A 22,628-nucleotide genomic window follows, 5' to 3' on the forward strand; every position below is an offset into this window, starting at 1 on the left:
ACTGCCCTCAGTACAAAGTTTGAGCTTCTTTCACAGTTGAGTCCCCTTCAGTGTCTTTCACAATTAAGTCCCCTTCTACTTTCTAAGTGTAATGTTTTGCTACTCTCATCCTTAGGCACATACTTTATAGTTCAGTATGATCAGAAATGTGCTTTTATATATGTTGTAGGTTTGTTCATGTTCCCATGGACTATATTGCACTTCCTCTACCCACATCCTTTTCTGACTTTCTAAGAATAGAACCTTGAGAAATTAAAGCATTCATTATTTTTAAATGTTAAACATTACCCATCACCATCATTCCTGCTGATCCAAGAGCTAATTTTGAGATTGTTGGCAGGAGGGCAAATTGATGCACCCTGATAGTTGATAAAAACTACAGTTAGACTCCAAAGATCTCAGTCCATAGAGAATCTAATATGGTTATACTACCAAAATCCCAGAAAGCAACAAGCTTTAACAAGGTGTGACTTTATTATTGAAAAAAAGGAATAAGCAAGAAATGAAAACATACATCTGCAATGAAACATGTACACTGTATTCATAACAGCCAAAAAGTGGAAACACCCTAATGTTCATCAATTGATCAATGTATAAACAAAATGTGGTATCTCCATACCATGGAATATTATTTGCCATAAAAATAAATGAAGTAGTGATACATGCTACAACAGAAACGAACTTTGAAAACATGCTAAGTAAAAGCTGCCAGATACAAAAGGCCACATGTTATCTGATTCCATTTGTATGAAATGTTCACAATTCACCAATATGCAGAGAAAGTAGATTAGTGGTAATCTAGGGCTTGGAGAAATAAGAAGACTGAAGGGTCAAGGCTGAAGGGAGCAGAGTTTCTTTCTAAGTGTTGAAAGTGTTCGAAAATTGATTGTGGTGATGGATGCACAACATTGCGAATATACTAAAAGCCACTGAATTGTACATTTTTAATATGTTAATTGTATGATATGTGAATTATACCTCATGAAATTTTTTTTAATTATAGGAAGTTATAGGAGCTTTATTCATAGTTGCCAAACTGGCAAGCAACCAAGATGTCCAAGGTGAACGAACAAACAACTGTGGTACATCCAGACAATGGAATATTATTCAGCACTAAAAGGAAATGAGCTATTAGGTCATGAAAAGACATGGAGAAACCTTGTCTTTTCCATATTACTAAGTCAAAGAAGCCAATCTGAAAAAGCTATGCACTGTGTGATTCCATCCAGATGACATTCTGGAAAAGCAAAACTCTAGAGACAGTAAAAAGATCAGTAATTGCTCAGGGGTAAAAGAGAGGATGGGATGAATAGGCATAAAACAGAATTTTGGGGGCAGTGAACCTACTCTGATATTATTATGGTGAACACATCTCATTATGCATTTGTCCAAACCCATAGAATGGAAGAGTGAACCCTAATGTAAACTTTGTAATGATGTGTCCATGCAGGTTCAAGGATTCTAGAACTGTCCTAGTCTGGTGTTGGATGTTGATAGTTTGGAAGGCTGTGTGTGTGTGTGAGTGTTTGTGTGGGGACTTGGGGTGTATGGGAACTGTGTACTCCCTGCTAAATTTTTCTATGAAACTAAAATGCTTTAAGAAATAAAGTGTAAAGAAATAATAAGAGGAAGAGGAGGAGGAGGAGGAGGAGGAAGAGGAGGAGGAGGAGGAGGAGGAAGAGGAGGAAGGGAAAAGAGGAAGACAACCTCACAAGACCAACTCTGAAGTTTTCCCTGACCCTTCTGTCCTCTCTGTTCTGTCAAAAGAACTGCTCCTTTTTCTATGTTTGCATCGTGTTCTATTCCTACTTTTTTTTTTTTTTTTTTTTACAATTCCTATCACTTTATTAAGTTGTATGCAGGTCTCCTAGGAAAAGATTGTATTTACAGGGCCCACAAGAATAATCAGTTGAGGCTGCTCAAGACTAAATGTTCCTTAAGGCTTTGACACTCCTAGGTCTCACCAGAGGACTAAGGGAATCACTAGCTTAGCACAATGCAACCTATCTCAACCTTCGGGGAGTGTCATGGATTGGATGTGCTTCCCCCAAAATTCACATATCGAAACCCTAACCCAATATGATGTTGTTAAGAGATGAACCCTTAGGAAGTGCTTAGGTTATGAGGGTGGAGTCCTCATGAATAGGATTTGACCCCTAGAAAAGAGACCACAGAAAGCTCCTTCACCCTCTTTTTTTTAACCATATTGAGGTGGTAGGTAAAAGATGGCTGTCTATGAGCCAGAAAGTGGGCCCTACCAGGCAGTGAATCTGCTGGTGCCTTGATCTTGGACTTCTCAGCCACTAGAACTGTGTGAAATAAATGTTTGTTTTTTAAACACCTCAGTCTATGGTATTTTTATGATAGCAGCCTGAACTAAGACAGGGATTTGTACAGCTATTAGGAAGTTGATATAGACGACAGGGGATGTCTGTATTTTAAAAAGAGTAAGAAGTAGGGTCAAAATAAAAAAAAAATAAAAGATTAAAATTAAAAGACAAAATACTTCATTTTGAAATAACCGGTTTGTCAAGTGTGTGCATGTGTGTGTGCGTGTGTGTCCCCGAAGTCTTTATGCCGTTCGTTATACTAACTTCAGAGAAATAAGTGCTGCAGACTAATCCCCCAACTCATTTGAAGATTTAATTATTTACATTTGTTTATACTGATTTCAGTTTTGTGAATGTTGAATAATGAATTATTCATTTTAATTATTTGTCAGTCCCTCTGATTGATGAGAGTAAAGGCTAACTGAAACAAAAAAAACTAAAATTTGCTATTCAACATTCAGAAAGCTAAGTTTAAAAGAACTTTAAGTTCTATATCTGGGTTTGCATAAGGCAAAACATTCTATATGAAAGATGGATATATAATCCTGTGTATAAATGTCTGGGTGCATCAAAAATTCCAGGCATTTCAGACTTTCAAGGTAGTGGACATGGTGAGCCCCAAGTCAGGGTCTTCAACAAGTAAAGGGAGAACCAGGTAATATCTGGGTTATACATGGAACAAGAAGAACATGTCACTAAGGTAAATATATGATGTGATGAAAGGTGAATTGGAAAATAGGGCAGAGGAAGCTAGAGGCCCAAGAGGTGTGGAGGGATCTGCAAGGCTGGTGGGGGATGGGGCTGTGGGCACACCCTCCTCAAGGTGTGTCCTCCCCCACCCTCAGGATTCCTTTGTGACTCATCAGTGCTCTGTGATGCAGGCCTGGCAATAAAGTCTGACAGTCTGCACTCTCAGAGCTCAGTTGCCTCCGGCAGCATTGCAATTCAGATAATGGATTTCAGACACTGGGATATTTTCTCATTTCTGAATGACCAAACTGACCCTTGTATGAGCTTCAGCTCAGCATTTTTAAATATTGACCCCAACCTCACTTACCTATGTGGGTTGTGGTTGCTCCTTCTGTTCCTGTGCTATCTGGTGGGGATCCCAGCTTTATCAGCCTTCTGGAAACCCAAAAAAATAGAAAAGGTAAGGAGCCCTGAGCAAGACCCAGCAGAGATTCTTTATTTTTGTTTCCATTTCTAGTCTCACTTTTTAAATTAAATGTATTGGGGTGACACTGGTTAATAAAATTATATAGGTTTCAAGCTATATGATTCAATAATATGTCATATGAATATTACATTATGTGTTCACCACCCAAAGTTAAATTTCCTATACATTTGACCCCCTTTACCCTTATCTACCCCACCCCATTTCCATCTGGTAACCAGTAGACTGTCATCTGTGTCTATGAGTTTTTGTTTGTTTGCTGAGTTTGGTTGGCTCAGAGTAACCCCTGAGATAGGAAATCTGAGTAGAGGATAGAAACTCATCTTTCTAGAATAGTCTGGACAAGGCTAGGGGTTCAGCTGGGATTCTTCCCACGGAAGCTCATAGACTGTCCGGATGTGGTGGAGGGTTCCAGGATAAAAGCCCAAACAGTGATGTCCTGGCCCTGGATTGAGTTATTTAGAGCTTGATCTCTGAAGGACAACAGAGTTCCCTAGCATTTCATCATGAGTCATAGTCCCAATTCAGGCCCCACTCAACCAAGCCTTCCTATGTGTTGGACCAATCAGGAGAGCAGTGCTGAGACTCCAAGCATAGGCTGGAGCCTGAGCTCCATCCCAAATTACAGGATTCTATCTGAGGGAGCAGAGATGCAACTGTTGGCCTCAGACTCCATGCCTTCCTAGAGCAGATGTCTGACTGAGAATAGTAAGTGTGGACCTCACAGACGAAAGACTCCTTTGGGTCTTCCAAGGAAGGAAAAATTTAAAATACTTGAAACCTATAAAAATTGATAAAAGGAAAGAACACAAAGTTCTAGTAAAATAGGGTCATATTGTTTTTGAATCATGAATGGCTGGGTTTCCTAGGGAGAGAAGTGAGAGAAGTGATCTCTTCTTTTTCTCAGTGTCAGGGAAGAGCCAAGAGAAGAAGGAAAGGCGGGACGCGGAAAAAAGGTAAGGTTTTGCCGATTCCACCAAGAGTGTCCCTTCCTCTCTTTTCCATGAAGTCCCAGGTCTATGATCTCTGAAGACATTAGTGGCTAGATACAGTCCCTCTCCTAAAACAGCGCTCAGAGGAGAGGCTCATGGGAAGGCAGTCAGAATCTGAGACACTTCTAAGTAGAGGATAGAAACTCTAAGGTTCCCTAAGTTTCTCTGCTATGCCATCCCTGGCCGTAAGGAGTGATGGAACTGGGCAATGAGTATTGCCCAACAGATGAGAATCAGAACTTCTGTCTCCTGACTTTGTGAAAGTACTCTGACTTCCTGGGTAATTAGATTCCTCTCTGATGTAACCACTGACCCCTCTGCTTCACAGAGTGATTTTGAGCATCAAATAAGATCATGTATGTGAAGGTACTTTAAAAATGAAGCAACACATGTGGGAACCTTGTTAATATTATCATTAACCATTTGACCTCTATTGACTGGGGACTTTCAGTGTCTAATATCCCAATGGTCTCTCATAAAGGGACACCTGTGTAATACCTATGCTTCTACCTCCATTACATATCGCTCACTCTCCTGATTTCCCAGGTCGGAGATATTACCAAAGGGAAAAAGAGGAGAAAGAAAAGCTGATTTCTATCCTGAAAAGGTAATTAGTCTTTCCCCCCATTTCCTGATCCCTCTTTAGCATGTTGTATGCAATTCCAGGGACTCACTGAAGCCTGCCATAGTCATGGGTTGGGGAGTAGCCATAGGAACCAGGATGTGAATGAAGGCCTTGGAGTGAGTGCTATAGAGTGTATTGTGAAGTCATCGATTTGGAGCAATGTGAAGGGGCAGCAGGTGCTGGGTGGCCCCACCCCATCAGGCTAGTAGGTCCTCCTCTCCTTGTTCTGGTCCTGGTTGCAGCTTTGTACCTTCTGTCTCTTGCAGCCCCCTGGGCCAGCCTCATGACACCACCCGCTTTCGTCACCTGTTATGTCCAGATCCCTCTTGTGAGATCTGTAATGATATAACTGCTGAGGTCAATCGGCTGCTGTCCTCAGATGCCCTTGAAGATCCTACTCGCTCTGTGTCTCCTTTGCCTTCCACAGATTCTATGGAGTCATCATTCACTTGGCCCCCTGCATTCTCAGCAGTACCTCCAAGAGACCTAATATCAGCTCCTCTGTCTGAGCCTTTTCCACTGCCTCCCCCAATTCTCTCCCTTAACCCAATATCCCCCTTAGCTGACTTTCTTTCACTTTCACCACCGGGTCACTCTCTGCCACCAGAGCCTTTTTCTCCTTTGGAATCTGAATTCACAGTGGACCATTCCCAACCTCAACCTTTTGCCTTTCCCCCTCTTCCACTACATGCCACTCAGAAAGTAGACACTGCTCTCCAACCAGAAGCCACTTTGACTCTGAATACCATCTTTCTTGACCCCTCCCTTTCCCAAGATATCAACCCCTTACCAGATTTGTCCCAGACAATGAATCTCACTGATTCATCTGCTTGTCATCACATACCACCAATACTGTCTACGTCACCAACACCAGAATGCATGACAACTGTGCCTCAATCCCAATCCATTTCCAAGCCTGTTCCAGAGAACTCATCTCCAGATAGTCCTGGTGTTTTGTCCAACTATATCCCAGCAATCACAGGCATTGACCATTCGAGCCTGACAAACTCAGACTTTTCCTTGTGGCAAGCTCATGCCAAAGACTCATTCCCTCCCACCTTGGCACAATGTGATTTCAATCAAGAGTTTCTTGCCCTCCATTCTTCAGAGCCCTCTTTTGGGGGAGAACCTGCAGCCAGCCTTATAGAACGTGGTCACCTTTTCTTTCTCAGCCCTAACGTCCTGACACTCCTAGAGAGACAAGTCCAAAAGAGGAGTGTTTTCCTGATGTGGAAGGAAAATGAAAAGAAAAATGGTTCTTTTCCAAAACAACTCCGGCCAGACTCCCACCTAAATCCTTCAGGAAAAATGTTAGATTCAACTGCTGATAACCATGACTCAGTAGTCACCCTTCCTTTCTGGAGCAGCAAAGGCAAACCAAAGGAACTGTACATCCATCAGCAGCCTTCACATATGAAGACTTGGGAGGATTATTTGGTGAAAAATCATATCCAGCTTTTCTGGGGTCTCCCATCTTTGCACAGCGAGTCTTTGTCCTCTGCTGTCCATGTCTTGTGTGACTATTCCTCAATCTTTATTTTCAATAGAATATCAAATGTCTCCATAGCCCAAGAATTCCCAGTACTTTTTCATCCCCTATCTCCGACCTTGCCTGAAGTCCAGCCTCAACCCTTGCCTCAAGCCCTGCCCCAGTCCCAGCCCCTACCTCTCACTCAGATCCAATCCCAGGCCCACCTTCAATCCTCACTCCAAATGCAACCATCTGGTCTTTTACCCCAGCTGAGAATCTGTGGAGTATATTTCCACAGACCCCAGAATGAATTGGAAAATCTCACCTCATCTGAAATTCAAAACTTGGAATGGAATGTGTTGCAGAAGCAACAAGAAAGTTTGTGGGGTTTGCCCTCTGTGGTCCAAAGATCTTATGAAGACTTTTGTCCTTCACCACCCAACCTTCCTTACCAACGGCCTACCCAGGCCCATGTTTCAATCTCCATCCTTCCTGGAGATTTTCCCCTCGATGATGAGCTTCGCCAAAAATTAGAGCTTCACCTTCGAAAGAGGCTCATCCAACACCGGTGGGGCCTACCCCGCAGGATCCATGAGTCTCTGTCACTGATGAGGCCTCTAGTAGATGATTCCTGTTCCTCTGAACAGGAAACTGATTGGAAGAGTGATGATGGACTCTCATGTAGCTCTGTGTATAATGATCAGAGTAGCAATGATCTAACAGTCGAATTGAGTCAACCTGAAAATTTCTATGAGGGGGGCTCAGAAATATTTCAGCTGGAGAAGTATAAGAGATACAACCCAAAGAATGACCCAATGTCGAGTGACTCAGAGAGCTCTTCATTTAAGGATCCAGGATCTGACTCTGAGAACTATCTAGACAGTCACATGATAAATCTGTCAGGAGAAAATTCAAAGGTGTCAGGGCCGAGTCGAGGTCAGAGCCAACTAGAAAATGTCCTGAAAGTACATTTGAGCAAGAAGTTTGAGGAAATCAATGAGGGTCGGCTCCCCGGGACTGTGCATAATTCATGGCATGCTATCAAGCAGACATTGACTCCTTGTGTCCAATCCCATACTGAAATGAAACCAAGAAGTTTGCAACCATTAGTGGATGAAGAACCCTCCTCGAATACCTCCCAGGAGCTTTCCTTTGTTGGGTCCAGTACCCGGCAGATCCTGGAAGCCCATATTAAAATGTTTCATATGAGGATGCTGTGGGGCCTTCCCTCCAAGGTTCTTGAATCCATAGAGATTTATACAGCGAAAGATAACTTATCCCAGTCCTCATTCCATTCCAAATTTATCTCATCAACCAACTTGATTTCTGATGTGAACTGCATATCGGGGAGCTTTGAACCTCTTAGAGGAAACTCTAAATCTCTCCATGGAGACAAAGTGGGAATAGCAAATTCAGCCCCTATCCTAGATCATCCTCTCCCTGCCACCTTACATAAGAGCAAGGAAAACCAGGAGGCCCTGAGACAGTCACCCTCTGATATCCACCATGGGCTTACAGAGAATGTAAAGAGAATTATTGATGCAAAACAGACTCTTCTGTCTGTCACACACAGTGTCATGGGCGAAACAAGTCAGAAAGAGCCTCTACTAGTCAACAGATGGCTCCCAAACCCACCCACAGGGCCAGCTGGGGCCAGACATGAGCCAAAGGTTCAAAGTGTGAGTTCCAGTGATAGAGAAGAAATGCAATGGGGCAAAAAGGTGGAGAACAAATCAGAACCTGCTCCTATGCCATATGTCTCCAGGGAGATATTCAGGGCTGAGACCATCGATGATCTTCGTTCAAATACTTTTGACATCTTGACAAACAGCGAGCTGGGAATCTCCCAAAGGATGAATGTGAATGACAGTAAAGGAGAAACTACTGTTACCACTGAAAGCCCCTCAGAAAATATATCAATTCTCCAAGATCCTAAATCAGCAGACCTTAAGAAACAAATCCTTGGTGAGTTAAAGTCTACAATGAAGAACAGGGTGCATAGCCAGACCCAAGGCCAAGCCAGTGACATATCCCTTGCCTCAGACAGCTCAACCTACAAAGCCTCCCTGACTCATGCTCAGGGTGTCTCCAGTGTGGACGTGGGAGCTTCCCAGGTGCTACATGTCCATTTGGAAGACAGAGGAGTCAGTATGGAGCATCAGCCGAAGCCTTTGGTCCCTAAGCATGACTTAAGGTGGTGCCAGGATAATTTACCACCAGCAGAAAAGCAAGTGAGCCCTCCAGGCCCCAAATCAGAAGAACTCGGTGGAGGTGATGCAGGGTTGGGGTCATCTCAACCTAGAAGGAAGAGTATTCCTACTCAGGACATGACATTACTCCAGACCCTATCACAGAGGGGACAGTCTCCCAAAAACCTTTTCAGAAAACAAATTAAGAGTTTTTTTCGATGGCTTCATCCTGGGATAAAATACAAAAGGCAAGAAAATTCCCAGGAAAAGGGTAGCCCCATATCATCTGCGCAGAGCAGAGGCCCAGATAAAAGTGGAGTTGCCTTTACTGGGACAAGCAAAGTTCAGAAAGTCACAACAGACACTAGGAAGTATGTAGAGGCAAAACTGGGACATCGCCATACAATAGATGTCACCTGCCCTCAAGAATCCCTTCCCTCCCCAGGGAAGTTCAGGAAAACTCAGCAGAATGTGGAAGTGTGGGCCCAAGCAGGGCCTGTCCAGGTGCATCCTTTTAACTGCAGGGCTCCCTCTGGCAACGTGCCAAATACCAAGTCCCACCAACAAAAAGCAGCCTTTGCTGACCAGAGCTCTTCTACAGGTATTAGACAAATCAGAGACAAGGATAGGCACCCTCAGAAAGTTGTGGCATTTAAGGAACAGCTATTTTGTCAGAAGCACCCCCAATCTCGGCCCTGCAAGGAGACTGTGTTCCATCCATGCCCCACCTGCAGGCCTCAAGCTGGCCAGGAGCCTCTGTCTAAAGGCACCGTGTTAAGAGGTCAATCTCTACTAATTAGACACAAAATACCCCAAAATTTCCAGGGAAGATATCTTCCTACCAGCAAATAATTCTTAACTTGTGGAGAATACTGATTCTTCCCCTAATAAACGTTTCTCTAATAGTGATGTCTTTTCTGTGTACTGTGTTGGGAGCATGGTTTTTGGAAACTTGAGTCTTATGCTTAGGACAAGGAAAGAATTAGTTCAGCTCTTACCGATTGCTTCTTTTGGCTTCTAAAAGGTGACCAGTTCCCTGGAGCTCCTGTTGAGAAATAGACAGCATGTGCCTCCCAAAGCTCATTTCTTCCCTGATGAAGTTTGAGAATATGGGCTCTGTCTTCTGCATCTTAGCTTAGCCTTAATGAACATGTATGGCAGCCCACATCTTCTCCCTCATGGAATGCTTACATCCTTTAGGGCAATAGGGCAGACAGGACTTCTACATCTGAAGAGGGTTAAGGACAGGTATATTTTTCAGAAAATATCAGTGAAGAAAAGTGGCTAATTCATTATTTAGAAGTCAGTGATCTCTCAATGGGAGTGCTTTGGGGTGGGGGGGAGGGCAGGGTGGGTATTGCTACAGTTGATCCTGGGCTGGTTGAAGGTAGGGTCTAGGAATAGCGTAGATGCTGCTGAAAAATCTCATGGGTCATGTTAATGTGTTGGGGAAGCACATGTTAAACTTGACACTGCAGTTTTCCTATTGGAAAGTCACCTCAGAGAAGTGGTTCCCATCCCTTGGTATTTCTCTTCAGGATGCCAGATGGGTAATATTTCTTTTGTTGAGCAAAAGCATAACTCGGTCATCAGTGATAGGGATGTCTACCAGGCAGCCACCTACCTCTCAGAGTAAAGTTGAAATTAAAGAAAAGATGCCTTAAAGTGAATGGGAAAGTAAGAAGAAATGAAGAAGGGAAAGGAGGACTTTGCTGGTGGAACAAAATTATATGCCTCATCATTCCTGCCCTGTGCCCCTGTCTTGCTCCCAGCTTCCTCAATCTGATCCAAACTCCTCCTGCTTGAGGCTGATGAGAGCACCGCACAGCTTACTGATATCTTATCCCAAAAGGCTTAGGGCTGTTTTTTGAGTAGTAAAAATTAGGCATGGCATCTCTGTCTTTGGGGAAGGTGCCTTACTTCCATCTATGCTTGATGGAAATTTACAACATCTCACCTGCAGTGTAGTGTGTACAGTTCACCTATCAGGATGTGGGTGACCCTTCTGATATTTATGGCTTTGGTGGAGCTATAATAAATCTACCCCAGAACACCTGCAGCTCATGAACCAGGTAATTACAGCTATTACAGCTATTTGGGGGTTCACTATGGACCTCCATAGGATGTTTTTAGTGTGTGAAGACTCCATACATATCCGCCCTTACAATAGGAGTCTGAAGGAAAGGCAACTCCACTTGTGCAGACTGGAACTCAAAAACATATTTTGGATATCCTAGAGAGCACTTGAGGTAGTTTTTCTAGTAAGACGTGAATTCTGCAAAGACATAAACAAAATATGTCTACTTCAGCCCTCTTACTACACATTTGTATCATCTTGCTCAGAGTTATGTCATTGACCCTATGATATCTGAAGCTCGGGGTTACAGAAAAAAAAAAAAATTTTGTGGAGGCCTTGGGAAGGACAAAAGGTGGGATAAGGCCCAGGGCAGGAATCTTGAAGAGATGAGAAGGAGGGCAGGACTCTAACATCCATGTGGATTGAGCAGCCAATAACCCAGCCTCCCAGTTCCTACGTCATCTCATTTTAGGGTCTGTCATTTCCATTCCAGGGGAGTTACGACCACACTGTAGAGCTTATTACTAGGAACACTTCTGCCATCTGGAACATTCCACCATTTCACTTCATCCCCCTATCCTTCCAGCTTATAGGTAGGTCCCTTGTTAGTTTTTCAGTTCCAGATCATTTTTCCACTTACTCCTTATCAATCCACCAAGGTCCTGTCTATACTTGATGGTCTATAGGGTAACCGATATTTAGAAAGCCACAAGACAAATAGGCTCCTTCCAGTCTCCTTTAATCCTCCCTGTTTGGAAAAATGTCAACTCTGTGTTTTTCCAGAAATTCCTTCCTCAAAGTAACTGATCACTATTGGATTAAATCTCACAATTTAGTCTACTGGTGCCCGGATAAATTCAGCCCCAGGACTACCTGGAAATCATTCATTCATTTCATAAGTAATTATCCCATGCTTACTGACATATGTGGAGCTAGGACACAGTTTCCTTAGTCCATTCTCTCGCCAATGCTACTTAAACCTATTTCAAATCTCCTTCACTTTCCTCAAACTGAGGCCCTCTCCACTTGCTCAACAGGTGTGCTGGACCTCTGTTCACAGAGGAACTAGAAGCCATGAGATGGGAAGTTTTCATCAAAACTCTTCAAAAAAATGCTTTAACATTCTTCCGTTCCTTTTTCCTTCCTGTTATATGGAAAGAGGTTTCCTTCCTAACCTCAAAGGTTAGGAAATCGCCTTACTGAGAAATAGTCACACTCTAGTCTTGAGGGACTGATGTGCTCTTGCACCCTTGCCAGCTGTTTTTGGCACCTTCCCTCTCCTTATGAGATACTCGACATCTTTTTTTTAAAGCTTGTTATTACAGAAATGTTCAAACATATACAAGAGTAGACTGTTCTATCTTGTACATCCTCCCATGTATCCTATATCACATTTTTTACACTACAATTAGGTGGAAAAGCCCATTGAAACAACTAGCTTCAGACAATGTTATATGCCCATGTTAAAGCTCTCATTCTCTTGATATTTATCACCTGTGGAACATACTTATATACCACAGATGTAAACAGTACTGGTGACCAAAAAAAGCATTGAGCTTTAAAGTCTTTGGCAATCAGTTGAGCTCTACCGTTTAGTTGACCCCAAGAAGTTATTTGAGTGAATTTTTCCCTCAACTTCATATAAGAAGTAATCTTACAGATCAATCCAGTGCACAAGATTGCTATTGCTCACACACTAACATACAAACAGTAGAGAAGTAGAAAACGATACACGTTGATAAAGACAGCATCGTCATACATGTTTTCAAATATTTTTCGTGTCACATTAAAATGAGCTATTTTGTTTTGAATTAAACATAGTAGATCAAACACACTTATCTCTGCTTCGCAACGTGCCATGAAAAGTAAAAGATTAGATGAAAAGATGCTCAACATCATTAGCCACCAGGGAAATGCAAATCAAAACCACTATGAGATAGTACTACACACACAAAAATGGCTAGAATCAAGAAGTCAGATAAGTGTTACTGAAGATGTGGAGAAAGTGGAATCCTCATATGCTGCTGGCGGGAATGAAAAGTGGCGCAGCCATTTGGAAAAACAGTCTGACACTTCCTTAAAATGTTCAACACAGAGTTACCATACGATCCAGCAATTCCACTTCTAAGTATACACTCGAGAGAAATGAAAACATATGTCCACACATAACTTATAAACGAATGTTCATACCGGCATTATTTATAGTAGTCAAAAGGTGGAAATAACCCAAATGTCCATCAGCTGAAGAATGGATAAGTAAATGACATATGGTATATCCACACACTGTAATATGGTTTGGCAATAAAAAGTGTGGATACTGCTATAACCCTGAAAACATTATGCTAAGCAAATAAAGCCAGTCACAAATGACCATGTATGACCCCATTCATATGAAATGTCTACATACTGAAATCTTATAGAGGCCAAGTAGATTAGTGGTTGCTCAGGGTCAGGAGTAGGGTAGAGGGTGCCGACTGCTAACAGTTACAATATTTCTCATTAAGTCATAAAAATAATTTTTAACATTGACTTTGATGAGGCACATGTCTGTAAATACAGGAAAAAGCATCATACACTTCAAATGGGTGAGTTGTATATTATGTGCACTAAAATTTCAACAAGCGTTTAAAACAAAAGATTTAAAAATAAGTGCTTGAGAATGACAAGAAGGGGAGGGGATAGGACAAAATATATCAATACTTTCTAGAAAATGGAAATCTGGTGGTGGGCTGGTAAGTGACTAGAACAGAGGAAGTGCTGACAAACCCATTCACACCTCAAAACCCCAGAAGACAAACGACCTGGTGGCAGCAGATAACAAATTAGGGGTTTCATGCTGTAAACATCTTGAGTTTGTTTTATATTGTGTATAATTTTTCAAAAATTTTGGGGGGGCAGGGGAGTACTCTTCTGTATTGTGTAAAATTCTGTGTAAACGTTAACATGCTTTGAATGTGCAGAGGATCCTAGGTTTCTTGTCTGGGACAGAACCCAAGACAACTGTTTTAAAGTTCCTGAATATTGAGAATATATTTCATTCATAATGTATTTTCTCCTTGAATATTTCATTGTATATTTCTTTTTTAAATGTTCAATTACAGTTGACATTTGATATTATTTCATTATTAGTTTCAGATGTACAGCATAGTGATTAGGCATTTATATAATTTAAAGTGACACCCTCCCCCCCTATTATTCTAGTACCTATCTGGCACTATACATTGTTATTACAATACTATTAGCTACAGTCCATATATTATACTTTATATCCTCTTGACTATTTCATCACTACCAATTTGTATTTCTTAAATTCTTCACCTTTTTCACCCATTCCCCCGGGCCCCCCTTCTGAATCATTATGTATTTCTTAAGAAAAAGCAGAGTCTTATATAGAGTACAGTTATTCCTTTCGATAAGTTTAACATTTAGCATAAGACTTAACTAATCTCTTATTCATATCTTACTTTTGGCAATTTATCAAGTAAAGTCTTTATGATTTGTTTTTAAACATACACTATGAGAGTCATTCTAGAATCACATATTGCATTTAGTCATCATGTGTCTTTAGTCTCCTTTTAATCTTTATCCATTGCTCAGCCTTTCCTTTTTATGACAAGGCCATTTTTGAAGAATATACTCAATGTGCCATTTTTATATCCCTTCTCACCTGGAAATTTTATTGATGGAGCTTATTTTACTTAGCCTTTAAGGATGTTTTTACAGTTGAGAGTCGTAGAGGCCCTAGGGACACTCAGAGGCAGACTTGGTATAAAAATACCAAGGATGCAAAGGTATGTGGAGGGACTTTTCTAAATGAGAACACCACTGGCAGTTAAGGGAGGGTGTGGGAGAGGGGGTGACCTTAAAGTGTACATTTCTATTGGGCGGAGACAATGGTGCACCTGTGGATTCTGGAGAAGACAGGCAAAGAATGGAGCTTTCATTACTGGTAAACCTTCCTCACATGGGAGGGAAAGGATTAGGTGTCTGGGACCAAGACTGATTCTTCAGACTCAGCGAGGGAGTGCAGGCAAGCAAAGTAAGGAAATGACACAAGGCTTCATTTCAACAGTTTATATTCTAAAAACCGAAGCTGGTGGAGGTATAACTATTAAATGACTAGGTGGCATGAGGAGATGAAATAAATACATATATCCCATCACCACAAATTATATTATTTTAAAAAGTAATCAAATGCCAATAGAAAATTTGGTGAAAAGTTAGAAAGTTAGATGGGGGGGTGGTACTTTTCATGGAAGAAGTAACCATAAGTGTGATTCAAAAGAACCAAAAGGTATTGCTAAATATAATTACGATTCTGCTCACTATAATTTATGCTGTAGACAAACCCACTGCCTAAAAAATCAAAATGACTTTGGTACTGCAGGTTGTGTGCCAGCACAACTGCTCTGTAAATAAAATGTTTTGGGGAGAGAAGGGATTTGGCAGAAGAGGAAACAGCAGGGTGAGACACCAAATGTGGAAGGTGCTGAACAGCCTAAAAACGATGTTGGAAGAAAAAGGATTACTAAAGATTTTCAAGTTATTTGCCATGAGTCCGTGGGTTTGCCATGTCTTCATCTCCCTCTCCGTCATGCTCTCTGCTTGTTGGTACTGGCCACTCTGCTCTCTCATGCTTTCTGGTGAACGTGGATTATTTGGAGGAAATGTAGGGTTGGGGCTGCTATGGAGTATATTCCTGGTTTCATACAAGTAAAAATCCATTATGTATAAGGGGAAGCTATAGTTGAGGATAGAGTAGAATTTGGGGGTATAAATCCATAGGCACAGCAGGCTTTCACAGAGTAATTGGGATCCAAAAGGATATCACCAGGCAGTGAAAGCGGTCTCAGGTACATTTATTGCCAGTTAGTCATGCTGCTAATTAATTCCCTCAGTTTTCATTTGTCTGAGAGTTTTTATTTCTCCTTCACTTGGAAGGATGATTTCGCTAGATATAAAATTTTACGTTGGTGTTCCTTTTGTCTTTCCATACTAAATATTTCATTCTACTCCCTGCTTGCTTGCATGGTTTATGATCAGATGCCCATAATCCTTCTTTGTTTTTAAGAGGGAGGGTGCTCATTTTCCTCTAAATTCTTTCCAAATTTTATCTTCCTGTTTCCTAGAGTCTGACTATATGTCCAGGTATAGACTTTGTTAGTATTGATCCTGCTTGGTGTTCTCTGAGCCACCATAATCTATGGGTAATGTCACTAATTAAAAAAAATTCTTGGCCATTATTACTTCAGATATTTCCTCCATTCTGTTCTCGCTTTCTTCACCTTTTGTTATTCCAACTACATGTATGTAACAAATTTTGAAACTGTTTCATAGTTCCTGGATATTCTGGGTTTTTAAATTTTTTAAAATTTTTTCTCTTCACATTTTTTATAAAGTTTCTACTACATATAGTCAGTTTCATTTATTCTTTCCTTGCCAGTATACACTGTACAGATGAGCCAAGTCGGGCATTCTGTTTCTGTTACAGTGTTTTTGGTTTCTAACATTACCTTTAGATTCTCGGTTTCCCTCTCTGTTTATATGCCTTATCTTGTGTGTTGTTTCCTTTTTCCATTAGAGCCCTTATTAATTGTGTTTAGTTTGGATTCCATGTATGATAATTCCAAAATCTGTCAAATCTAAGTGTGGATCTGATGCTTGCTTTTGTCTACTCGGCCTGCTTTTTCTTATCTTTAGCATGCCTTGTAATTTTTTCCTAAAAGCCAGACATGATGTATTATATAACAGGAACTGGAGTAAATAGACCTTTAGCATGAAGTTTCATGTTTTCTGGTGAGGTGTTTACCATGTTTAATATCTACTGTTGTATATGTCGTAGGCTTCATTTTCTTTTAGTAGTTTTTTCTCTCCTGCAGTGTTTTTAGGTTTCCCTAAATCTCCTTAATTAGAGCCTATGCCTCACCCTTCTTTCAGTTCTTAGTACCTGTTACTATACTGAAGCTCCATTGGTGCAGTGGTAAGGTGGGGGAGGGAATATGATTAAGTCAGCCCTTTCCCGGGCCTGTGTCCCTGAGCTGTAATGCCCACAAGTGTTTATGAGCTTTTTTCCTTTTCTTTTCACTCTTCAGATGAAACAAGCTGGCTAGAAGGGGCTGTATTTGAGTAATTTTCCTTCTCCCATGTGGGATAAGGCCCTGGTATTCTCTTCTCCAACCAAAACAAATTCCGACATTGCTTAAAAAAAAAAAAGAAAAAAGAAAAAAGAAATTACCAGGCACTCTTCTAAGCACTTGGGACATACCAGTGAAAGAAATAAACAAAGCTCCGTCTTGGTGGAGCTTATATAATTGTTTTCTTAGTCAATTCTCTTGCCTAAGTACTTCTTCACGTTCCTCACTCAGTGAGCATATGGGCTGGACCACCACAGGGGAATGAGAAGTAATCAGATGAGAGCATTTTGTCTTAAAAACTCCAAAATAACAACAAACCAAAACCAATAAGTGAACCCCAATCCTTTCTTGCCTCTTTCCTTCCTATTATCCAGAAAGTTTCCCCTGGATGTTTTCCTTGATGCTCCCAAGCTGGTATCTGTCCTCGCTTTCCAATTCACAATACTTTCTACACTCTGTGGAATTTTGCCATAATCAACAACATGGGTTTGAACTACAAGGGTCTACTTATTTAGACGTGGGTGGTTTTTGTTTGTTTGTTTGTTTTTTGACTTGCTCAGTGCCACTGATCACAGTTTGATTAAATCACGAAATTCAATTGACCCTGGCAGTTCAAACCAGCCTTGTTCAAGGTTTGACAGTGATAAATCTGCGTAGGGAGAAGGCGGACTTAAATTCTACGTGGATTTTCCACTGCGCGGGTGGTCTGCGCCCTACCCCAGCTTTGTTCAAGTGTTAACTGTATCTACCTTCTGAGAGGATCGAGACATATTTACTTCATCACAGCCGGCATACCTAGTGAAGCTCGGAAACCTCTGGAGAAGGAACTAACTATAAGCAACGGGAGAGATTTCTTTGCAGAAGGCCCGCCCAACATGCTTTGGAGAAAGGGGACATGTTCCATGGCGGGTCTGTGTGACGGTGGCTTTTGGCTCCCCAAGCAGCAGCACTCGGCAGATGCTGAGCGGTCTCACCTCAGGCTTCTGGACCCTGCCTTCATCGGTTCTGGAGAAAAGAGCTGAGATTTAACTGAAAAAGAGGTTGCCAGTAAGGTTTCTGGGATCCCAAGTGACCTCTCCCCTGCCCTGCCTGATGGATCCTTCCCTGCGTTAGCCACCTCTACCCTCACTGGCCAGGTCTCGCGAGCTCTCAGCCCCCAACCCTCGCGAGAAGTGCACCTGGCGATGGAATTCGGCTTGCCAGACAAACTCCTTCTTCACGGTGAGGACTCTACCAAACTTCAGGGTGGTGATCATAGTCATAAGAATAGTAGCAATATTGGTGACTGTGAAGGCTTCACTAACCTAAGCCTCATTTATCATCTATTATTTATGAAGCTACTAATATTGAGTAACAAGGTTTGCTCTGAGAAGTGGAATGAAGAGCTTTGAACGGTGTTAAGAGCTGATGTTAAAAAATGGGCCAGACCACCCGAGAAGTCAGCACATGGACCTTGCCAGCCTCCAGAGAGCTCAGCACCTTGGAAGTACCCACACAGGTCAGATGGACACCTAGCTCCCAAGTCCTACCCTCTGGCAATCACCGGGTTGTTCTCTGTATCTATGAGTCTGTTTTCGTTTAGTTTGTTCGTTTCTTTTGTTCCTTCTATACCGCATACAAGTGAAGTCATATGGTATTTATCTTTGTCTGACTTATTCAGTATAATATCCTCTAGGTCCATCCATATTAGTGCAAATGATAAGATTTCATTTTTTTTTTTATGGCTGAGTAATAGTCCATCATATATATGTACTTTTGACGGGCACTTAGGTTGCTTCCATATCTTGGCTATTGTGAATAGGGGTGCATAGATCTTCACGAACTAGCGTTTTGGTTTTCTTTGGATAAATATCCAGAAGTGCAATTGCTAGGTCAAAAGGTGGAAGGTATATTCTGCTGTTCTGGGGTGAAATGCTCTGAAAATATCAATTAAATCCATCTGGTCTAGTGTGTCATTTAGGACTGCTGTTTCCTTGTTGATTTTCTATCTGGAAGATTTGTCCATTGGTGTCAATGGGGTGTTAAAGTTTCCTACTCTGAGTATATTACTGTTGATATCTCCCTTATATTAGTCAATAAATGCTTTATATTTCTAGGTGCTCCTGTGTTGGATGTATATATGTTTACTTGGGTTAAGTTCTCTTGTTATATTGATCTCTTTGTCATTATGTAATGCTCTTCTTTGTCTCTTATTATAGCCTTTGTTTTAAAGTCTATTTTCTTTGATGAAAGTATTGCTACTTCAGCTTTTTTTTTAGTTTTCATTTACATGAAATACTTTTTTCTATATTCACATTGTGTGTATCATTTGATCTAAAGGGGATCAGTTGTAGACAGCATATATGGGTCTTGTTTTCTAGTCCATTTTGCTATCCCATTTACATTTAATATGATTATTAATGGTACATAGTTATCGCCATTTTATTACTTGTATTTCTGGTTTTTTACATCCTTCTTCTTTTTACAGAAGTCTCCTTAATATTTCCTGTAATTCTGGCTTGTTGGTGATGAATTCCTTTGGATTTTTCTTTTAATTGATTGTCTTGCTGGATAGTGTAGTCTTGGTTGTACGTTCTTGTTTTTCATCATTTTGAATATTTTGTGCTACTCCCTTCAGGCCTACAAAGTTTCTGTTGAAAAATCAGCTGATGTTCTCATGGGATTACCTTTGTAAGTGACTAGCTGCCTTTCTTTTGCTGCTTTTAGGATTTTCTCTCTGTCTTTAACCTTTGTTATTTTAATGATGATGTGTTCTGGTGTGGGTCAGTTTGGGATTCTTTGCACTTCCTGGACTTGTATGTCTTTTTCCTTCTCCAGGTTAGGGAAGTTTTCTGTCACTATTTCTTCAAATAGGTTCTCAATCCCTTACACTTTCTCTTCTCCTTCTGGTACCCCTATGATGCAGACGTTGGTACATTTGATGTTGTCCCAGAGGTCTCTTAAACTTTCCTCAGTTTCTTTATTCTTTTTTCTTTTTGCTGTTCCAAATGAGTGTTTCCTTCTACCTTGACATTCAACTCACTGATTCAGTCCTCTGCTTCATCTAATCTACTGTTGATCCCTTCTAGTGTATTCTTCATTTCAATTTTTGTATTCTTAATTTCTGACTCGTTCTTTTTCATGGTTTCTTTGTCTTTTTTTATGCTTACTATCTCTCTGTTGAAGTCCTCACCAAGATCATCTATTCTCCCCTTAAGTGTACTGAGCATCACGATGACCAGTGTTTTGAACTCTGACTCTAGTAAGTTGCTGCCTCCATTTTGTTTAGTTTTTTTTTTCTGGAGTTTTCTCCTGTTATTTCATTTGTAGCATGTTTCTTTGCTTTCTTATTTTAGTCGCTTCTTTGTTTTCATTTCTATGTATTAGGAAGATTTATTATTATCACCCAGCCTTGGCCAGATGGCCTTCTGTGGTTGGTATTCTGTGTGGCCCAGTGGCACAGTCTCCCTGGTCATCTGTGCCAGGGGCTCTGGGCATGTTCCTTTTGTGGTTGTGTTTGTTCTCCTATTGTAGCTAAATATTGATTGCTGTTAACATGTCATTGGATGGGATTGACTCTCAGGCTGACTGGCTATGGGGCTTGGCCACACCCACAGGGTATGAGCTGCTGTTTGGGGGCTGACCCCATGAAATAGGATTAGCTCTGGCAGGCTCGTATATCTGTTGAGACCACCCTTTGGGTGTGCCCCTTATGGGGCTACTCGTGGTGCTCTTTTGTGGTCTGATGCTGGCCTCCAGGTGTATTGGTTCTGGGGCCTCTTAGGAGAGGCTCCAATGTAGGCTAAGGTCAGTCACTGCCTTTTATTGTTTGGGGCTACTGGTAGGAGCTACAAAGCAATCCGCAAGTGGTTGCTGCCTGTGCTGGATCCAGAGGCAAGTGGGAGAGACCATGCTGTAAGCCATGGTCGGTTATGGTTACCCCCAGTCCCCAGCCTGCAGCGACTCAGCGGAAAGACCAGTGTACCTCAAGGCCTGAGACTGTCTGCCAGTTGCCCATAAGTCTCTGCAACTATAAGAGCCTTTAGTTGGTATAGGAGTTAGGTGGGGCTGGGACCCAGGGAGTCACTGGGTTAAAGCGTGAAGATTTCACCCAGCCAATGCAGAATCAGGTTTTGTTCCAGTGCCGAATCTGCGCTTCCTGTAAAAGTCTCACATTGCAGCAAGGCCAGCTGCTGCCTGCCTCAGGCCCACAGACACCCAAGATCTGTTCATAAAATACTATAGCTTGGGACTTGGCTTGTGGTCCACCATTGAAAGTCTTTCCCAGGATGCATGGGCCACATGTGGGCCACACAACCTGAGGACTGTCATTTGCTGCTGAATTCCCTGCCCAGGGAAAGCACAGGGTGGCGCTGGCTGCCTAGCAATGGGCCCACCACAGGCAATTTGTGAGTTATGTGTTGTGGGGTCTGAGGGAGATATGGGGTGGAGTGAGCCAATTTTGTCTGGTCATTGCTGAGCCCATAGACTCCCACAAAAGTCACATATTATAGCAAGGCCAGCCGCCATCCACTGTGGGCCCGCAGACCCCAGCAATCCACCCAAGAGACACTGCAATTCAGGCTGGCATCAGTGGCCCACCACTGAAAGTCTCCCGCGTAATATTCAGGCTGTGGGCGGGCAGTGGCAAACTGAGGGCTGCTGCCTGCCCATCAATACGTGGCCCAGGGAAGGTGCAGGATGGATCTGGCTGCCTGGCAAACAGCTGGCTGCAGGCAATTTGTGAGTTAGGTGGGGTGGGGTCTCAGCGACATGCAGTGTAGGGCAGGCTGATTTCACCGGGCCAGTGACCCTCAGAACTGGCCATGTGTGGGGTGGGTTCAACATAGGCAAGATGGTACCCTGTAGTCTTCCCCAGAGGGGGTCTCAACAAAGGAGCACTGGCGCTGTCCCTCCAGCCCTTGCTCCAGCGCCACACGATTCAGTCTTTCCACACATGTCTCTTGCATCTCCCAAGCTGCTGACCCTCCACCAGAGCCCAAGGTGAGTGTCTGCAAGCGAGTGAGTCTGTAGGGGCCAGTTAAGAGAGATGCTTAGATTGTTAGGTTCCTTCCATCTCTCCTAAATGGCCAGTATCCCCACTGATTTTTTTTAGTCAGATTTTGTGGGGACTTCTCTTCCCAAGACTGGAACCATGGGCTAGGGAGCGCCTGTGTAAGCCTAGGGTCCCTGGTTCCTTCAGAGGGTGCCTCTGCAGGTGCAGTATCCTTCCTGGTGCTCAACCGCCACTCGCAGGTGCGGGGCCAGCCCACTTCACATCTCCATCCCTCCACTGGTCTTGGTGTGGCTTTTTCTTTGTACCCTCAGATGTATATGTTATGATCAGGTAGGCTTCAGGTGGTTCTCCAAGTTGTTCATTTTATAATTTGGTTGTAATCGTAATACGATCATGGAAGGATGTAAAACCTGCTTTTACCTAGCCTGCTATCTTGACCAGAACTTTTTAAAAAACTATAAGTACACACAAAAATATACAAGAGCTTTTCCCTTCTATATTATTATCATTAATGTGACCCAGTTTCAAAACTCAAAGTCTCTTGGCCACTCTCCAAAATTCACATTTCCAGGAAATAAAATCTAATTGGCTCAGCCCTAGTCAGATGTATAACCAAAAGTGTGGCATTCAACCACACAAA

At 42.1% G+C, this 22,628-nt stretch overlaps 1 protein-coding gene across 1 annotated transcript in view; it reads left to right on the top strand.

Moving 5' to 3' along the window:
* Positions 1 to 18,014, top strand: part of LOC107499576 (spermatogenesis-associated protein 31D4-like) — a 124,121-nt gene extending 106,107 nt beyond the window's left edge. Inside the window, exons 3-8 of the mRNA XM_036239508.1 lie at positions 1,004 to 1,082; positions 3,212 to 3,480; positions 4,412 to 4,457; positions 5,034 to 5,103; positions 5,364 to 9,562; positions 17,779 to 18,014. Of these exons, the coding sequence (XP_036095401.1) occupies positions 1,004 to 1,082; positions 3,212 to 3,480; positions 4,412 to 4,457; positions 5,034 to 5,103; positions 5,364 to 9,562; positions 17,779 to 18,014 (4,899 nt within the window). The remainder of the gene's footprint in view (positions 1 to 1,003; positions 1,083 to 3,211; positions 3,481 to 4,411; positions 4,458 to 5,033; positions 5,104 to 5,363; positions 9,563 to 17,778) is intronic.
* The last annotated feature ends 4,614 nt before the right edge of the window (positions 18,015 to 22,628 follow it).

The sequence above is a fragment of the Rousettus aegyptiacus genome, unplaced genomic scaffold, assembly GCF_014176215.1.
Source record: "Rousettus aegyptiacus isolate mRouAeg1 unplaced genomic scaffold, mRouAeg1.p scaffold_m13_p_3, whole genome shotgun sequence".
NCBI lineage: Eukaryota > Metazoa > Chordata > Mammalia > Chiroptera > Pteropodidae > Rousettus > Rousettus aegyptiacus.